The sequence below is a fragment of the Leptinotarsa decemlineata genome, unplaced genomic scaffold (genome assembly GCF_025532065.1).
Source record: "Leptinotarsa decemlineata unplaced genomic scaffold, Ldec_3_MD MMD2_tig00001621_RagTag_RagTag, whole genome shotgun sequence".
In the NCBI taxonomy this organism is placed as follows: Eukaryota; Metazoa; Arthropoda; class Insecta; order Coleoptera; family Chrysomelidae; genus Leptinotarsa; species Leptinotarsa decemlineata.
This window is the reverse complement of record NW_027412566.1, coordinates 231510-252892: the sequence shown is the minus strand read 5'-3', so window position 1 is coordinate 252892 and position 21383 is coordinate 231510. Positions and strand designations below refer to the sequence as shown.

The following is a 21383-nucleotide window of genomic DNA, read 5'->3' as shown; positions in this document are numbered from 1 at the left end:
AAATTCTTAGTACAATTAGTTAAAATATTCATACACATTTTTTATTTATTTCATTAAAACTTTGCAATATCGTAATTTACCTAATCGTTGTAGTCATTAGGTGGGCCTTATGAAAACGGAGTAATAATCGTACTCTAACAATACACTTATATGACCATAATCCGTTTCATAATGATATCCATTATGATACAGATTTTTCATAACGATACAGATTATCAACCAATAGAAACCCATAATTATTCAATCAAGAATCCTGTTCCTTTGTTTGTCCTAGATTCTAACCTAAGTAACTAATTGCTTTATTTGTCAAAATCAGTTTTCATATTACCTACCTATATCATCAAAATGTCTGAAAACAGCGATATGTAAGGAATACCATCGACTCCAATATTTTTAAAAGATCAGATTAATTACAGTTGTTATATTCAATATATATGTAATTAGAATTTTTATGGTTTTCATATATCCATGATAATACCATTAAGTTTGTGTTTTTTTTAAAAAAATATGAGTTAATTACTGTAAATGTGTTCAATACAAATATAATATATATAGTTTTTAATTATTTATAGGGTTTAGAAAAAATAGCGTATGCAATTCTCAAGTAATGGTTATTAATACACTCGCATATACCATACAAAACCCGCCTTCGGCTCGTTTCGTATCCCGGTTAATGCTCGTGTCTTAATAACCATCATTACATGATCGTTGCATAATATACTATTTTTTCACTATTGGGTTGCAGCAATTGATAAGTGAACTCTTTATAACTATTCCCAAGCTTTCGAGTAACTTAAACTCATCGTCAGGGGTACTAGAAAATACAAATAACAAATTTTTGATAATAGAATATAATATAAATGTAAATGTACAAATTTTTGTCTAATCTTCAACCTCAGATTCGTCACTGTTGCTACCGCTATCATCAAAGTGAATTATGATTGGTTCAATATTGTGTTCAATACGGTTGTCTACGTCTCACATTTTTTGCTCCTCTTTTAAAACATGCTGCATGCATTTCTTCCAGTCTTCTGCAGAAACAGTTCGAATAGCTTCTTGTAGGTGATGTTGCACGTCCACTAATTTAAATGTTCTGTTTCCTCGTGCCACATATCCTGTTACTTGCGCTCAGATTAATTCTATTGGTATGGTATGGTGGTAACCTTAAAACTGTAATTCCACGACTTAACGCCATTTCATCCACTGCGAATTTTTTATATTTGTCTGTGTGTAATTTTGTTAGCTGAAGTAGTTCTGCCTTTAAACTATCTTTGTTATATTGGATGTTCTTATTAATTAACCAATCTTGAATTGCTGCTTTTTTCCATGATTGTTTCGGTAATGGTTCTAAATGTCGACTATGGTATGAGGCATTGTCCATGACGATGACAGACCCAGGTTCCACAAGTTGAATGATGCCTTCAAACCATTTTTCAAACACCTCCGCATTCATCTCTTCATGATAGTGGCCTGTTTTCTTAGATTTAAATATTGATTCACCATTTGGTAAAAATCCACTGTCGCTTCCTATATGCGTAACTCTCAGACGACTACCTTTTCCAGATGGCTGTTTTAACCCAACTGACAAACCTTCAATAAAGGCTTGTCGTGCACTTGTTATATTACCATCCTGTCATACTTTTTTGACCGGATGTCCTTGGTTAACCCATTTCTCGTCCATGAAGTTCAATTTTTTTTGAGCTTCCGAAATTCGTCAATTTTTCTTAGATAGTTTCTTCTCCATGCTATTATTTCTTGACGTTCAATGAGAATGCTTTTCCTGTCAACTTTTCCGTACGTAAATTTCATTTCGTGAACAAGTTTCCTAAAAGTTTCTTTACCCATTTTTGGGACCAATTCATGATCACTGAGTGCCTCCAGAACTGTTTGTAGTGTGGGCAGCTCATTTCTGAAAAAGAAACTGTGAATAGTTCTGCGTATACTGGTTTTGGCTTCTTCATCAACTGTGATTTTTTTTCGTCCGCTACTAGTTTTTGGCGTTTGTACGTCCCCATGAATTTCTGCTTCTCTTAGTATTTTGTAAATCGATGATTTTGGTACACCGGCATAATCAGAGCACATATCAACTAATTTATCTTTTGTAATTGTGGAACTCAATGATGTAGAAATGCCCGGTTAGTTATACGGAGGTACACACGTAGAATTACAGCACATATGCACAAAGTCATATTTTGGTGGCTGATGATCTCTTTCAAGACAGTGAAATACTCGCAGTACAATTTGTTTTTCTCTTACTGACCGAGACTCCGACCGTTTTACCTTTTTCGACGTGGAAGGCCCGACCATGTCTCCCATTTTTTGAGTAGTTTGAGAACGGTGTAGAAATATAATTATGTAACGCTTAAACACTTATTAGCACTATCATTTTCACCAATTGTTATCACAACACGTCGATTGCTGACTAACTTAACTGTAAAACGTACAATTCACGCTGTATAATTCACAAACCAATGATACGCTCATGGCTGCAAGTACATTAGTGAGGACTGCAACGATGAGATGGAAGTTACGGTAAAGTGACAAAGACAGAAATATCGTTGCGTACAGCGTTGCCACTAGTTGTAATAAATATCTAACACTATACAGAAAATAATGAATTTCAACTGATCAGTAATCAGGAAATGTATAAGTATTACTCATTACAAGCTCATTACTGATTTTTGTCATAAATAATACCTTTTAATCGTACTAGTATTGTGTATTATCTATAATTTGCCACAACCTACAACTCTACTGCTTACTATATTTTGATTCTGCTATAAACTGGTAACGTAAAATTTAGATATGACAACGCGCTTTACTCTCAATCATTATTGGTTTTACTATAGGTACAAACCTTCAAAGGAAAGCTGTTGAAACCTCATGATATTCTATTTGTTATTTTCAAAACAATGGATCAAAAACAATTTCGCGTTTTTATTTTACACTGCTTCTCGATGGGAACAAATACCCTTCAAGTAAAGCAATGACTTGAAAAGTGTTATAAGAACTTCGCTTCATCAAAAACAACAACTAAACGTTGGTTTGTTGATTCAAACGTGGTCGTAGAGACATCGATGATGCAGAACGCCGTGGTCTTCCAAATGAGGCAGAATCAATTCAATTTTCAATTCAATTCAATTCAATTTATTTTTCAAAACCATTTTACATACAATCATCAATATCAAAACAATCAATAATGTGGAAATAAATAAAATAATGGATATTGGATAGTTGTATGATTTTTCTTAAATGACTCACTGAAGTAGACTCACGCTAGGCAAATATAGCCTGTTTTGTGATGTCTAAATCAGCATGGCATTTGTACAATTGTATATCTCATGTAATTGTATTCAAATGGTAATTGAAGCTTTCTTACATTTTTTATGAATATAGAAAGAGGATTAGAGAGAGAATTCAAAATTACAGTTCAAATGAGATTGGATAATTTGAATCATTTCGATTTGGGTATAAACGCTTATTGTAGTATTATTGTCAAATTTCGGTAGTCTATATGTGGTGCTTATATACACAATATAGAGCGTGACTCACGGTCGATGGTAGGTTAGACGTTTCTGGAAAACGCAAAGCATGATTTTTCTGAAAATTTCACCTCTCACATTTCCTTACCTGTTCTATCGATCTAAAATATTTTCAGCATTGCGGCGTTGCCACTTCTATCAAAAAGTCCTAGCAATTATATATTTTTAAAAGGAACACCCCGTATATTAATACATTTTTGGAGTCTCTCTGGTATTTTAATACTTTTTTGTTGATAATGTCCTATACCTATCTCTATCTGTTTTCGAGATAAAAAAAAAATTGTGCTAAATATGGTCCAAAACATGAACTTAATTGAAATTAAGTACATCAGTACTCTCAATTCATAAAAAGTTGATATTTTGATGATAGTTTGGACAAACTCGAAATATTCAAATAACACCAAGAAATCGACTCCATATCATACAGGGCGTGCTAAAATTACTATTATTTCCATTGTGCATAAAAGTAGTCAAAACCTCATTTTTTCAAATAAAACCCCCTGTATATTACTCGATAAATTGAAAGATGGTGAAAAATGCTTCAAGATGATATACATGTCCCTATACCTAAATCGTCAAGTTTTCTTAATAAAGCCGTTTTTTGTGGAAAAATTGTTATTAACGTTTTACCTACAAGTGTTGAAAGTGGCATTTTATTTTGTGAGTGGGGATTATTGCAAAACGAGCGTCAGCAAGTGGAGCAAACTCACGAGCAAAATAAAATCACTTTCATCAAATGTATCATACAAATTTTTTTGTATAACGTTACTGCTGATAATAAAAAAAATTATAGGGTCCATGGAATTTGAACACACTATCTTTGGATTACAAGGCATATGTTACAACTACATACGCCAACTCACGTTATTTTAAGGAGGATTATTGGTTAGTCATGAAGGACTTTCTACAGTTGGACTGAATACTACTTCGTCATCGTCAGTAACTTCACAGGGATTTAATATTACCAATAGCACGAACTGCATGTGTGAACTTTTCTAAATGATTTTTTGGTAGGTGTTCTGATTGAAGTGTTTCTATCAAAGAGATTTTCAATAACAGTTGTACAAAAAATAATTTTTAGAGAATTTGATTTCTAGGTAGCCGTGGAAATATCTTATGACAGTTTGGTGACTTTTATAAGTAATTGATAAATGGTTATTGACGGTGTTTTAAAAAATCGCAAAAAATGAATGCAAATATTGATTATTCAAACGAAGTTCTTGTGAAATAATTTATTATACACGGACAGTGTGATCAAATTATTGCCAGAACTTGTAGAAAATTCAACCAAATGTATCCTGAATTAACACCAATGAACGAGAGGAAGTTTGTAAGATTACAAAATAATTTCCTTAACTATGGCTCCATGTTAAAAACGCCTTCAACATGCCAAAACCTGTTACTTCAAATGAGGACTCATCGTAAACATTTTGGCATATTTTTATGCATATCCAGAAGCTTCCATTCGCAGTGCAGAAAAAGATTTAGGTGTATCACATGCTTCAGTACAATGAATTTTGAAAAATCACGGAATGCATCCGTATAAATTTACCAAAGTTCAAGCTCTAAAAGCAGAAGACTTCGAACGTAGAATGCATTTTTGTGAATCCCTTTTGATTCAAGATCGGGAATTTTTGTCAAAAATAATTTGGAGCGACGAATCAAAATTTACGAGGGATGGTATTTTCAATAGAAGGAATGAACATTTTTGGGCTGATCATAATCCTCATGTTACAAAAGAAATGGGTTTTCTAGAAAAATTTGACCTGAATGTTTTCTGTTTTCTGAAGAACAATAAAATCAGCCTTTTTATGAAGACACTCTGAATGCAGAGAAATATCTCCAAATATTAAGGACGACTGTAACCGATTTTCTTGAAAATTTGCCTTTAGAGGAATATAGGAATTCGTGGTTTCAACTGGACGGAGCGCCAGCTCATTCCACCCAGGAAGTTTCCAGGAAACTTGACGAACTCTTCGACGATCGTTGGTTTAGGCGTTTAAGGCCGTGGGATTGGCCACCGAGATCACCCGATCTTACTGTTAATGTAAATGGGAAGAAGTATCGGAGAAAAAGTATCCCACCAATTTTTACAGTCAGTTCGCCACTTATTTCATTTCCAATTTTCAACCGTTGGATTCGATTTGCTAGGTAGTTTTTCATCAAAGCCAAAGCATTGCCTCGAATACCATAGTTGTTTTTTTCATCAATAGTTCATGGTCAACTGTATCGAAGGCCTTGGCCAGGTCCAGGAAAACGGCCAAGCGTTTGGTTGGCCTGTCCATAGCCTTCACAGTGGTTTCGAGAAAATCCGTTATGGCATTCTCCGTGTTTGAATTTTTCACAAATCCAAATTACCTGTCAGTTATTATATGATGCTTATCCAGATCACTAGGAAAAATTAAATCGTTTTGAGTGATAGAAAAATGAAGTTGCGTAAGATAGCTGACATTGTAACGACCTCAGAAGAATGTGTTGGTTTTTGTATTTGACTATGAGAAAGCTCTGTTCAAAGTGAGCGACGTACAAGCTCACTGTTGACCAAAAATAAGAACGTCTTGAGGATTCTGAGCCGAGTTTGGCCATGTTAAAATATAACAAACCGGAATTTTCGCATCGATATGTGACAATGGATGAAACTTGTATCTAGCAGTTCACTCCGGAATCAAAACGATCGGCTGGGAAGGTTATGACCTCGGTATTTTGGGATGTGCGTGGTGTAATATTTATAGACAATCTTGAGAAGGAAAATACCGTAAATATTATATAGCGTTATTGGAGCATTTGAAGGCCGAAATCGCAAAGAAACGACCGCAAATGGCAAAGAAAAAAAATTTGTCCATCAAGACAACACATCGTGTCATGAGTCAATCAAAACAATGGCAAAATTACATAAATTAGGCTTTGAATTACCTCCGCGTCCACCGTATTCTCTAGGTCTAGCCTCCAGCTACATTTTTCTCTTCGCAGACCTCGAAAAAATGCTAACCAGTAAGAAATTTCGCTTGAATCAAGAGGTCATTGCTGAAACTGAGGCATTTTTTGCGGCAATAGATAAATCGGTCTACAAAAGTGGTATTGAAATGTCAAAGCGGCACTGAAATGATTGTATGGCTCTTGATGGAGCCACACAATTTAACAAAAAAGACGCATTTTGGTACTGTCTTTCTGATGCCAAAAACACTTTCGAATTGAATTTCTTCATTCATTTGTACTGGTTTCCACAAAAACCAAAATTAAATGACAAAAACTCAAATATTCATAATTATAACGTCGATAATCGAGACTTCGAAGATACAAAAATTATAATTGAAAAAAAGTGATAGAAATCAGTTCGAATAATTACTTGATATTTGATGCGAAGCTCAGTTGTATGTTGTTTCATAACCTTTTAATATTTCATTCATCAAAACGTACATAACATAGTTGATGGAATGAATACATGCAGGCCCACCCTGCAAATTTTGACAGGGAGGTTTTGGGTACTAATCTTGCAAATCCTAAAAAACGCTCACACAGGTCGATTTTATTGGGATGGGGACAGTTTTTTTCCCCATTTACAGCGTCGTCACTTCAACCCCGGAGCAGAGGGGTGAACAACCCTTGGAATTTTAATAGGGAACTGGGGACGAGTCGTACATCGTTTGAAAGATCTTGGAATTCTCTAAGCAATGGTGTACATTTTTTTTAATTTCGACGAACCATATTAAATTCAGAGTTGAAATTACTCACTTTATTGTCATGTATCCATATACTCAAAATGGGCACCTCCAGCTTTCATGCAATGATAGATATTCAGCTGGAAATGTTCTCGAACATTGTGAAGCATTTGTGGAGTGATTAGGTGACATTCATTTGTGAGTTGTTGCCGTGAATCTTCGAGTGATGCAGGAGGAGTACAGTAAATTCTGCTTTTCAAATGACCCCACAGAAAGAAATCTAACGGCGAAAGGTCTGGTGATCGTGGTGGCCATTCGATAGTGCCCCACCTCCTAATCCAGTGATCCGAAAAAGTCTGATTTAAATACTGCCGAACAGGCAGAGCATAGTGCGGAGGAGCCCCATCTTGTTGAAATATCAACAGATCCTCCCGATAATTGTGGTCATTTTCAATAATATCAGTGAGAAGGGCATTAATAGTATCTTCCAGAAGCTCCAGATACATTTGTCCGGTTAAATTGCCTTCTAAAAACAATGGGCCAACAATACGGTCACCAAAAATTCCAGCCCATACATTTAATTTTTGTGGACGTTGAGTATGCACTTCATGAAAAATGTGAGGATTTGAATCAGCCCAATAGCGACAATTATGGTGATTAACTGTGCCATTTATAAAAAAATAACATTCATCTCTGAAGTAAATGTTGAAAACAAAATGTGGATTTTCTACCGCTCGTTCACTAACCAACTCGCAAAATAGCTAGAGTCGATCGAAATCATCTTCATTAAGTTTTTGCGATAATTTAATCTTGTAAGGATGCATTTTGTGGGTTTTTAAAATACGCCGAATGCTAGTTCGTGACGTGACACCCCGGAAACAAATGCTAAATTTCTTGTGCTCAAAGTATGGTCAAGCTCAACATGGCCCAGAATGGTCACTTGTATCTCTTCATTTGTTACTGGTGGTTCTATTTGCCGTTTTTATTTGCTACAGATCCAGTTGCGCGAAATTTTGCAATCAAATCAAATCAAATCACAACATCTATTTCCACAGTACAGTTCAATCAATTCAACCCTCTCTGCAGTTGTGTAAACCATTGTTTCTTTAGCAACACTTTATAGCACTCACTACTAGTAATAATGTAGATATCACTTTTAACATAAAAATGAGAAATAGAAACAGCAATTGTAATAGTCCTCTTATCAGAGAACTAGCGTAAGAAACAAATGAAGGTGTTCCAAATACATTCCAACTGGGCAGTGGCGTACAACAATTTGATGCTATGGACAATATTGAAAAAGTTAATTATCGGAAGGTACTCTCTTAAATACGTTCAAATTTTAAAAAATTTACACCATTGTTTACAGAATTCCAAGATCTTCCAAACGATGTGCGACTCGCCTCCTATTCCCTATTAAAATTCCAAGGGTTAGTCACTCCTCTGCTCCGGGATTGAAGTGACGACGCTGTAAATGGGAAAAAAACTGTTCCCCTCCCAATAAAAATCGACTTGTCTGAGAATTTTTTCGCATTTGCAAGATTAGTACCCAAAAACTTCAAGTATATACTTGTATATCTGTCTATGAAGAAGTAACAGAAATGAAGAAAAAGTCAAGATTTTCACACAATTGATAACTAGGATTATTTCAACAAAATTGCTAGACAAAGTTCTTCGGCAGTTGAAATCAAGAAAAAAAATCAGTTACGTAGTAGTATCACCACAGAAATCGTTCAAAAATAGTCGCGACAGTTCAAGGTATGGTTCATAGTCTTTCATTGAGCGCTTCCTATCTTTGAATTTGAATAAAACGAAGTCGAATCGTACGATCTCGGTGGCCAGTTCACTTCCACGCGAGGTGGAAGAATATCCAATGTGGCATGAGCTATGTGGTACGTAGCGCCGTCCTGTTGAAACTACATGTAGTTGGTGTCCAGAACATCAACTTCAGGCCAAAAGGAGTTGGTGATCGTCGACTTATATTGCTCGCCGTTGACAGTGATGGCCTGGCCAACGTCGTTTTCAAAGAAATATGGAACGATGACGCCACCAGTCCAAAATCCACACCAAACAGTGACTTTTTTGTGATCCTTTGGATGCTCTTAGATCTCAGGTGGATTGATATCGTTCCAAATTCGACAATTTTTTCTGTTCACATCTCTGTATCTGTAGAGTAGGGAGGGTGAGTGTAAGCCCACGCACTTAGGCCACATGTGACCCATTGTACATCCTCCCAAGGAGTTGTCCTCCTAGGTCATCGACCATCCTGTCCTTTCCAGGAAGGTGGACAGATCGCTGGAGACATCTCCTTTATATCGGCAGGTGTAGGCCAAGACTCGCCGAACACACACTCTCTTATTGACGATAACTCTGGGCACTCGCACAGGACATGCCTGACAGTCTCATCTTCCTGTTCACACATCCTGCATAGAGGTGTGTCCACTAGCCTTATATTATGTAGGTGTTTTCTTAGCTGACAGGGGCCAGTCAGCAATCCTACTGTAAGGCGTAGATTTTTCCTGGTCATCGCCAGATATTTCTTCGGCGCCAGCTTCCCAGGGTCGCCCAAGGTGATCCTGGCAAGATTACATCCTTTGATTCCATCCCATCCCTTTAAGGATGGAATCAAAGTCATCAGGCCGTGGGTGCCACTGGGTTCTAAAATTCTTAGTCCAGCCGCTTCCTTGGCTAAAGAGTCGGCAATGCGATTACCTTTAATCCTGTCGTGCCCTTTAACCCACCTCAGGATAATGTTATTATCTACCGAGGCTTTGGCTAAATCTTGGTGGCACTCTAGTACTAGCCCTGAGGTAACACGATGACTGTTCAAGGCTAATAGTGCTTGTCTGCTATCAGTGCAGATTGTTATGTTTTTGCCAGAAATTCCTTTCTTGGTTATTTCTTTTGTGACGATTGAGATACCAGCCAGTTCTGTTTGGACCACGCTGGTATTTCTTCCCATTCCCCACTTAATCTTTAGGCTTAGTGATCTGGAGTACACTCTACATCCTGAGCCTTTTTTGGTTTTTGAGCCGTCTGTATAAATCCGTAATGCATTTGTAGCATCTGACTCTGTGTTCTGCTTAATTTGTATTTTGTAGGGTTTATTAAACACAAACCTGGGTTCAATTGCATCACTTGTTGCCTGCAGCAGGGGTTGCGCAGTAAGCGCTTCTCGCCATAGGTCCAGCCTCAATTGACCCATTCCTACTTCGAGGTTTACACCAGCCGTGCGCAATCGTACCATGGCCATTAACGCAACCTCCTTAACGTACAGATCCAGAGGGGTCAGACCCGTGATTAATTCCATTGCCGCGGTTGGTGTTGTTCTCAAGGCTCCTGTGATGTTTAAACAAGCCAGTCGCTGTATTTGATATAATTTCTGGATGACCGTTGCTTGTAGAACTTTCGGTCCCCATGCAATGGCTCCATACGTTAACATAGGTCTTATTATTGCAGTGTAGATCCAGGCGACCACACGGGGTGAAAGACCCCATGCGCGTCCCACTGTCCTCCGACATTGCTCATAAGCCACGTATGCTCTTTTTGCTCTACTCTGTGGATGAGAGTTCCTGGTGAAAAGGACCATCTCAGTCTTCTTGGGATTGATCGACAGTGAGTGTTTCTTACACCATGTTTCTATTAATTTCAGCCCATCCTGCGCTCTATCGCACAGTGTGTTTACAAATTTGCCGGTCTGCAAGATTACTATGGCATCTGTATATGCAATTGTGTAGAATCCATGTTTGTTGAGTTGATTAATTAGGGTATCCAGAACTATGTTCCAGAGAGTGGGTGACAAAACCTCTCCCTGTGGACATCCCCTCATGACCAGTCCTTCTGTTCACATACCATTCATCCAGAAATGGGCCTCATCGCTGAAGATGATTATTTGATAACAATTAGGGTCAGTTGCCAACTGCTCCAGAGCTCATTCAGCCGTTGTCTATGATCGTTTATCTTCAGTTCCTGGATCAGTTGCAGGCAGGGCCGTAACGAAAACAAAAACCAGAGGGGGAGGAAATCCATATTTTCCCAACCCCACCAGCAAAATTTACCAACTTTCGAAAAAATGAAAGCCGAAGGATTAGTTACTACTATAATATATTAATTTTCTTACTTGGCTATTCAGAGATTGGCTGAATGCTTATGCCCGTTAGGGTATGCACAAACAAAAATGAATTTTGGTAATTATAAAAATAATAATGTGAAATATTCTACTTTGAACCCAGGTCCTTGGTCTTTTACCATATCCACCATGTATAAAAATATTCAATACAAATGAAAGGAAACAACACTTAAATAATATTGTGCTTATTGTTTTCTACTATTACTTTTTTATCTTCACGACCCGAAATTTCCCAACTTTTCCAAGTCGAAAAAATAACGAAAAGTTGGGAATTTTGTAAAATTGTCATTTCAAAATTTGTGGACTGTTCAGAGCTCTGTTACGCCAGTGACGCAAAGTACGAAAATCGCGTTTACAAAATGTCAAAGTTAGGTACTTTTTAGGTGCCGAAGTCAAAAATTAGGTGCTTGTAACTTACACCGCAACTCAATACTCAAAGTTGCGCTGCTAGCATTATGTAAATGTAATGTAATGTAATGAATGTAATGAATGTTGAGAAAACACTATTAGGTGCTTATTAAGTGCTAAACAGTAAGGATAGTAAAATTTTCTAATTAATAAACAACAGATCTAAGAATCAAGTCTCTAGAAAACGAGGACGAATGCTCAATCAGGTATAAACTAAGCGTGGTAATAAAGTGCTAATTAGGTGCTTGCAAGAAATTAAGATGAAAACGACCGTAAATAAGCGGAAAAAAATTCGGGATACCTGATTTGAGAAAAAAAATTAACAATATACAATAAAGTCTTGAAATGCTCGTAAACTGCATAGACAATCAAAATAAAGTGCTAATTAAGTGCTCACTAGATATTTATAGTAAACCTAGATTCCATAATGGTTATTGGGCTCATGGAGCTGAAAACCACAGCAAGTTGCAATATTTGAAGTAACAATACATCTCATTACTGCTGCAATGGATCAATATTTTTAAGTTTTTTTCGCTAATTAAAGAAATTTATAAATTCAGTGACCTCCATAAAGAGTTGAGATATCGAGCTGCAATTCTGAAAGAATTTTTTTAACATTCTGAAAATATTTCTAGACGGTAAGTGAAATACTGTTTTCATTGGATCACTCTATTCAATATAGACGAACCAGTTAAAAGTCATCTTGCAAACGCCCGCAAATGAAAAATTATATGTCTTTAAAATAAGAAAGTTGTGACTTTCTTTCCAATTGTTTTTTGTAAAAATGAAGATCAAAACGTTATTTTATTCTATTCTTTACATATAAATATCTAATGAGCACCTAATTAGCACTTTCTTCTCATGCCCTTATTTATTGAGGAACGTACTGTGAGAAATCAGTCCATCAGGCATAGTGATTTTCAGGTCCATAAGCCCCATAGGCACTATGGAATCTAGGTTTACTATAAATATCTAATGAGCACCTAATCAGCACTTTATTCTCTTGCCCTAATTTATTGAGAAACGTACTATAAAAACTCAGTACATCAGTCATGGTGATGAAGAGATTAATAGAGATAAGAATGATGAACAACTCAATTAGAATAGTATTGTGCCCGTAGATATTGAGATAAGGACCGTTTGTAGAGTTGAAGGGTGTTACTTTGTTTAATTTCATTAGGAAGCTTGTTATAGTCCAAGAATCCTCTGTGAAAAATAGAATTCATTGTTCTTGCAAGGTTAGTTCGTGGGACAACCAAGTCATCTCTCTCTCCCTCTTGTATCGTATTTGTGTATCTGATGGTTATATGTAATAAACTCATTGAAGTAATATGGTGCTTTTCCAGTGAGTATTTTGGATATGAATATCATAGAAAAATATTGTAATCTATCTTTTACTGTCATCCAATTCAGAATATAATTCATTGATAATATATGAGTATATTTATAGCATTTTAATAACAAGCGCATTCCTCTGTTTTGTAATTTTTGTAGAGTAGAGATAGAATTACCGTCTAGTAATTATATCAAAGTAGCACAGTAATCAAAGTGTGATAGGATTATTGTTTTATAAACAGTCAAATTAGATTGGGATGTTAATTGTCTAGAGAAGAAAAACTATTTTTTTGAAATTTTATTACACATATACTGGAAGTGTTTTTTTAAGTTTAAAGTGTTATCAACGATGAAGCCTAGGTATTTGAATTCTTTCACAATTTCTTTAGTTTCGCCGCAAATCTCAATATTAATGGAGTTGATATCAATTAAGTTATATTTATATTGTGTTGTCAATATCATAGCTTTCGTTTTAGTGGTATTCAGTTTGAGTTTGTTTATGTACAAGAACTTCGCCACGTTTTCAAGAGTCAAATTAATTTTGCGTACAGCATTATGAATATCAGAATCGCTTGCTGCAATGAGAGTATCATCTGCGAAGGGGTTGATGAATTCACAGTCACTAATAAAATGTATGTCATTCAAATAAAGTATGAATAAAACAAGGCCAAGTACACTCCCTTGGGGGACCCCGGTATCAATTGCTTTTTGGCCTGATAGGACGTTGTTTATTTTAGAACATTGAGATATGTTGAGTAAACAACTTCTGAACCATAGCAACACCCTACCAGTTATTCCATAGTACTCTAATTTTGATAGCAAAATAGATATATCTATAGTTTCGAACGCTCTTTTAAAATCCAAAAATACTGCTACTGCATAATTATTGTCATCAATTGACAGTTTCCATTTAGACAAGGTGAGTTGAAGAGCAGTTTCACATGAGTGTTGTGATCTTAAACCTGATTGATACACCATCAAAAGGTTGTTGTCTTCGATATATGTGCACTATTTGGTTATAAGCAGCTAACTCTAATACTTTTTCTAAAGGAGGCACAGCGTTTATGGGACGAAAGTTAAAGGCTTCATTTGCGTTGTAAACTTTAGGCACAGGAACAACTGTACTAATTTTGAGTTGATCTGGAAAATGCCCATTTATCAAAGAAGTATTGACGAAATCAAGAAGTATGTAACCTAGTACCGAGAACATACTCTTGAGAACCTTGTTATTCATTATATTTGTGTTACACTTGTTATCCAAACATGAAATAATTTTTTTCTATCTTCACGGTTCAAAATTTCCCAACTTTTTCCCAACTTTTCCCAAGTCGAAAAAGCAGGGAGGGAGGCTCCCCCCATCCCCCTCCATGGCAACGGCCCTGGTTGCAGGTCCAAGTCACGACGCGAAATTCGCCAAGTTGTCTGCGAAAAGCCGAGTTTTTGTGAGCGACTTGAAATTGACTGCAGCTCTTACGTTTCGTTGTGGAACAGGTGTTGGTTATTCATTTACTGTACCAGTGGACTCAAATTTATCCGCCACATTGCGAATGGTCCTCTTGGTAGGACGGTTATGGCGACAGTAAAATGGGCGAAGCGCGCGGTACGTTGCACGTGTTGACTAATGCTATATCCGTCTGTGGAGATTTGTCAAAACAGACTGAACAAATGAGAACTAATTTGACAGATGTAGCCTCAACAAGATGGCCGTTATCAGCTGTCAAAGTTCGGAAGTGCCTGTTGGAAGACCGTATAGTTTTGAGATCATTATCATAGTTGTGGAATTGGCCGCGGTGGTAGTGCGTCCGACTCACGATCGGAAGGTCGTGTGTTCGATTCCCGCTTCGACCAGATATTTTTCTCGAGAGAATTTATCTGGTTGAAGCTGGAATGATTCTGCAACCGTGTTAGGAATCACACGTTAAAAGGTAAGACCTCGTTAGTCCTTAGCTCGCACAAGTTTCTCAACTTCTGAGAGTTGTCGTTCGTATGGGGGCGGCAGCTGATTAACGGAAAAACAGATTTTAAACAGATTTTTCAAACAGATATGATTCTATCTTCATTCTTTTCGAATTGTTCTAGGTTAAACTCAAACAATATTATAAGTCCGTCCCAAAGTAAAGTAAGAAAACGATTTGAAAGGGAAAAAAAGATTTAGAAACTTATAAAAAATAACGAAATTATCGGGAAATGTTTCGTTTGTATTAGGAACGATTATAATAAATCTTGGCAGTGACAGTGATCATAATTATATGTTATGCGATTTTAAATATGATTGATTGAATTTTTCAATGAATGGTCGAAAACGAACAGTTACTCCCAACTGATGATTATAAATATAGAATTTGAATTGACAGTGGCAATGATGGTGATTATATAATGAGTTTGTTCACTTTGTTAGCACGAACTGATTGCTGATTATAATAATGAACAGGTGTATTATATTTTTCATAAATTTAGTTTTTTAGTTTATTTCACCCACCCAATAAGTGTTTCCATTTCACTTCTATTTATAGCTGACTTCAGATTGAAAAAATCATTACTTGTCATTTACTTACTCTTTTCTCTTTTCATTCAGAAAAAAAATATATATTTTTATCACATTTCTCCTTCAATTTTCTGAGAAAAAATTGAAACCAATTTCTATACAGGAAATCTCACACATAACCAAACTTATTAAGATTTCAATTCAGGTGAAAAAACTGGACATTCCAGAAAAGAAATATTCTATCATCTGATATCCTCTGTAGAATTATGTTTATTTTTTTTTCTTTCAAATTCAACAATTAGTTAAAAAAACTCGTACCAATATTAATGAAACGAGTTATTAAACAATCATGGAGAAGGGCGGTATTTCTTTCTTATTTACTGATATCAGTGAGGTTTTAAATGATATGGACTTCAATACTAGACAATAGAAGCCTGGCAATATTACTGGCCGCCCAAATGGCCCGATTTATTACCACTTTACTTTCAATTCGATCATTTGAAGCAAAACTTTATAAAAGTAGTTTACTGACCTTCATTTTAAAAAATACATTTCGGGAGTGCGGTACAAATTCAAAACCCCTAATTATAAGAAGCAATTAATTGATTATCGTCTAAAAATAGACTCTACGTGATTTCTGTACACACTGTATGTAGTTGTCACATCCAAAGACTAACTATCAGCACGTAACTTACACCATGACAATGAAAAATCCATTTGTTACACTTTCAACATGAAAATAAAATCATTTCGTGATCGGACATATTTTTTATAGTCATGATTTAGAAAGGTATTAATGCATTTGTGCTAATCCATTCTCAGTCTCAAAACGTGTATGAGTCAAGAGTAAATGCGAAAAAAAATGAATTCAATTATTATTTGTGTTATATAACTCTTTCAATATAACTTCATATACGTTGATAATCGATCATTGATTAGATCTCATAAAAAAATAGACTAATGCTGAACATACACGTGATTCGTAGAAAACTATCACATCCAATTTACAACTTTTTCTTTCAGAAATTTTCTATGAAAGTATACGTATAAGACGCATGAACTACAATATGCTGTTGTTCGAATCAAAGAGTTATAAGAGTGAAAATAACTTCAATTATTACTGTCGTTTTTCAGGAAAGTATTGGTTTGTTTCAAAAGTTTCATGAGTCTACAGTCTACAGTGAATACTTATTGAATTTCGAAATAAGCACCATTTAAATCAGTGTACTCTTGCCAACGAGGTTAGGTTAGGTTAGGTTACGTTAGGTTAGGTTAGGTAAGGTTAGGTTAGGTTAGGTTAGGTTAGGTTAGGTTAGGTTAGGTTAGGTTAGGTTAGGTCAAAAGTGAGTGGGCCTAATCGTCCCTTCACCGCAACCCGTAAGGGTTTGTTGTGGCTCACGCTCATTCAAACTCGACGAAATAAACCCAACTTCTTCACGAAGCCGATTAGTTTATATGGTGAGTGATCTTTCAGGACAGATAGTAGAGGTGTGGTTCTACCAAACTCTGAAAACCTGATTCGATCCGCAGCGGGGCAGACACAAAGTATATGCTCTGCTGTTTCATCATTTTCCAAACAGAGGCGAGACACACTATCTTCCGACAGTCCGAGTCTCTGCATATGATGATTCAGAAGACAGTGACCTGTGAGAAGGCCTGTTAGACATCGTAGTTCATCCCTACTGTAGTCCAACAACTGTTTGGTTTCAAGCTTCGAAGGGTGAATGAACGCTTCGGAGTAAGCCAATCCTGGAAGATTTTGCCAGAAGTCAATAAATCTTCTTGCCATCCAGGTGTTCAATGTCTGTTTGGCAAAACCTAAAGCAGTGCCAATGACAAGTTCTGGTCCGATGAAGCTACTTGCAGCACCAACCTTTGCAAGGGAGTCAGCAGGCCAGTATGGCCAGGAATCCAGACCAGAGACGATTTGTTAAGTATTCCTATTGAGGAGAGTCGTTTTTGGGAATTTGCTACCAACTTAGACGTTGCTCTGTAGGAGCCAAGAGCTTTCAACGCCGCTTGACTGTTCGAAAAAAATGTTATTGGCTTGTGTGTCAGGTTGGATTGTACTAATCTCTCCGCACACAATTCAATAGCATAGATTTCCGCTTGAAATACAGTCGCAGATATCTCTGTCCTGAGACTGCAACTGATAACACCTGCACCAGAGCCCGAAGGTGTTTTTGATCCATCTGTGAACAACTATCTGCTATTGAAATTTCCTTCTCTCTGAGGATCCAATCCTCTCCACTCGAGAAGAGTACTGTATAAGGCAGTTCGTAGTTGACAGTTGGAGGCATAATGTCAAAGGTCATTCCCAAAATGCTGTGACTTCCAGTGTCAGCCACCTCCCAAGTTTTACCACAAATCCTTCTGGATTTATGTAGAACTTTTTCCAAATGAGCGTTCCAGGTGAGTTTTCTATCAAGGACAATGCCAAGATATTTCACATCCGTTCCAAATGGAATGACCTCACCGTTGAGGAAAAGTGGCGTTAGATTGTCCAATTTCCTTCTTCTGGTGAAGGGAATTATCACAGTTTTGCTGGGGTTGACAGACATCTGCTCCCTCTGGCGCCAACTGTGAACCACATCCATCGTACTTTGGAGGATATTACACGCTACCCTTCCCGACGAGGACCTTGCCAAGATGACAAGGTCATCTGCATAAGCTTGCAGATTTACTTCTCTTCTAACGAGGGCATCAAGCAGACTATACATCAGGAGTGTATCCGTCTAGAATTATCTCAAATTCTTTCAACAGGAAGGATTTGAGGCTGATTGGTCGTAACGATTTGGGGTGTGGGTCTTTCCTACACACTTTAGCTATATATATCACCAGACCAGCTCTCATGCCGTCATTCCATCAACACTCACCATCAGTCATGACCGATTTGTCCCTCTAACGAACATCAGTCTAAAGGGTAAGGGAGACAGGCTCCAACCTGTCCGAAACTAAGATGGCTGTCACCATTTTGACACGTCTCCTGTGATTTCGATCCGTATACTATCTCTTTCAAAGATAAATCATCTAGTGTTGCCAATCTCTTGGCGTGAAATGTTTCGCATTGTGTGCGACTGTTTCAAAATTTACAATATTCTATGAAATGTTCCTTTTATCGACATAATCTGTTACTAATTTGTGTCCAGCAGGATAAACACTGATATAAACCAGTTTGCACAAGCCCGCGGTAAAGATAAAAGTGTTGACGGCCTTTAAATAACGGCACATGTATATTAAAAAGATGGGGATTTGGAAAAGAACAGTTGTATCTATAACCTCAAAGGCACATATTTCTTTCAAGTTTTCTATTTATTCCTTGTATCGACTGATCAAAAATTCTACCGTGTAGAATGAACCTTTTATGAATTCGGTTTTAATCATTGAGGAAATGAAAAAACTGTGAAAGAATCATTCATGGACTTGTATAGATAATAAATTGTATGCCACGTATAAATGCGCGTCCAATAGACAGTTTTATTGATTGATCAATTAGTTTGACACGAGATTCATCACGCAATCTTTTCTTGTGCTTATTAATGCAAACACATCATGAGTGTATGATTTCGCGGTTAGATAAATCGGTATCTTCTTATTTCATTGAATTATGAGCTTCCATTAGAATTGTTGAATGGTCAGGAATTTGTGACATAAGGAAAGGAGTAAGTTGTTATTTACACTATGTTGAAACAACAACTATTTGTAATAATGAACAGTACTTTGTCACATTTATTCCACATTCAAGTCGCATAGAAATATTCAATCGGCATCAAACATTACATGGAAATTGCCTTCGAGCATGATCTGCTTCAAACCACATAATAAACAGATAATGCCAAGGTCGGCAGTATCATAAATAGCATAATTCTTATGATAGGTGTCATCTCCAAATAATGAATTTTTTTTCTTTGCAGTTAACAAAAGAAGGATTTTCTTGCAATGGCCGAGGAGCGGGATATTATGCTGATGTAACCACAGGCTGTCAGGTAGGCCCATCAAAACTATGTTTTTGTATTGCTCGCGACTTCATTTCGAAAGTTTTTCCAGATTTTCTATAAGCAAAAAAATCTCATGTATTACATCGTTGATTTATGAAAAAATAGTTGAAAATATACTCAAACAAAGATTCAACCAAATCAAGTGAACAGTATTTTTATATTGGCGAGCTTCTTCGAATAATAATAATAATGATGATAATGAAGTCTCTATTTACTTGACGAAGTTTAGTATGACTTCTCTTCCACTCCAATTGACAACAATTGACAACGTATTCGTCTTTTTTACAGAATTTTAAGGATGTTGTAATCTCAAAGTGTTTATTGTGATCATTTCTCTTCATTTGAAATTGGAAACTTTCACGTTATTGGTATTTGACTTCATGACTATATATATTATTTGGGTTCAAATATCGAGATTTATAAAGTTAACGTGACATATCTCTGCCTTCCTGTCTTTTTTGAGATTTTGGGATTGGACCAAGTGAAAATAAATTTCAGTCTACAACAAGACATATTCAGATATTCAGTTCATCGTTTACAAGTACCGTAGAAACATCTTGTTGCAAGACGTACCGTCTTACCAGATACCGTTAACAATATCACTCTCGTCTAAGTTTTTCACCACACCTTTTTTTATTTTTATACATTAAGGCTTATACTTTAAACTCATAGTAAATAAAATATTCATTAAATTTATCTGGTCAAAAATGAATGGTGAAATCTAATTACTTTATTTTATTGGAAAATTTAGATTAAATAATTAATTAAAAAACATACATGGTTGGTTAAATTGGGCAGAAGTTTCCTATTTTCAGGAACTAGAATATCTTTCCAGACTGAGAATATCCGTGGTTGTCTTTAAAATATTCGCCAAAAACTAGAATTATCGAATTTCGTTGTTTGACTCAGCCATCTTCATTTCGAATGATATAAAAAAGGGCAGAGGAACGTTCAATACTGTTTCACATTTGTTATGATCTGATATGAACCAATTTGCAATGTGACTTTCCGTTCATCAGATTTCATCATCAACTTTATATTTTTGAATACGGACCTGTATTGTAATACATAGCTGAATTTATTATTGCAGTGTCTACAAAAATTGATTTGAAAAAATAAAGTTTATAACGAAATCTCATGAAAGAAACGTCGCATTGCTAATTGGTTCATATCAGATTGAAACAAAGCCTTGTGCGAAATATAAATAACATATACATGAAATCACAAAAGTAAAATCACTAAAAGTAGGTTATAACATGAACTGAAAAGAGACATGTAAATAATAACAAACGTTCAGGATATAAGAACATGGTCAAAATGTAAATAAATCAATTTAAACTAAATTGAATGAAATGAAATCAATAAAATACCGTAGATATTACAGTAAGTCTTCTCAATTAAAATTATCATCATAGAATTCTGCTAAGCTATAATGAGGTCTCCCAGAGAGCAAGTCTTTCAACTCTTTCTTAAGAGCTCTAAGGTCATTTATGGTTCTTATAGCTTGAGGAAGGTGATTGAACATTTTAAGACCGATGTAAATAATTGAATCTTCAACTAGCGACGAAGAAGGCAGCGGTAATTTAAAGCTGAATCTTTGCCTGGTTTGATACATTGGCGCGTCCAAGTTGTTGAACAATACCCTATTGTTGAAGACAAGGCAGATTGTCTCGTATATAAATAGGGAGACCACAGTTAGGATTTTGTTAGAGGCAAAAAGAGGTCGACAAGAGTCTCTAGGCTTGGCTTTGCATATGCATCGTATTGCACGTTTTTGTATTAGTAATACTGATTGAAGGCATGTGGTAGAACACACACCCCAAAAGC

At 36.2% G+C, this 21383-nt stretch overlaps 1 protein-coding gene across 2 annotated transcripts in view; it reads left to right on the top strand.

The window, feature by feature from the left end:
- Window positions 1-21383, top strand: part of js (jiangshi) — a 65034-nt gene that overhangs the window by 33553 nt on the left and 10098 nt on the right. The window contains exons 1-2 of one of the 2 annotated variants that reach the window (XM_074176108.1): window positions 19159-19220; window positions 19473-19544. Coding sequence is in view for 1 of the 2 variants with exons in the window: in XM_074176107.1 (XP_074032208.1) it covers window positions 19473-19544 (72 nt within the window). In the remaining variant the exon portion in view is untranslated. Of the gene's footprint in view, window positions 1-19158; window positions 19221-19472; window positions 19545-21383 lie in introns of those variants that run through there. The other variant, XM_074176107.1, reaches the window with a different exon arrangement.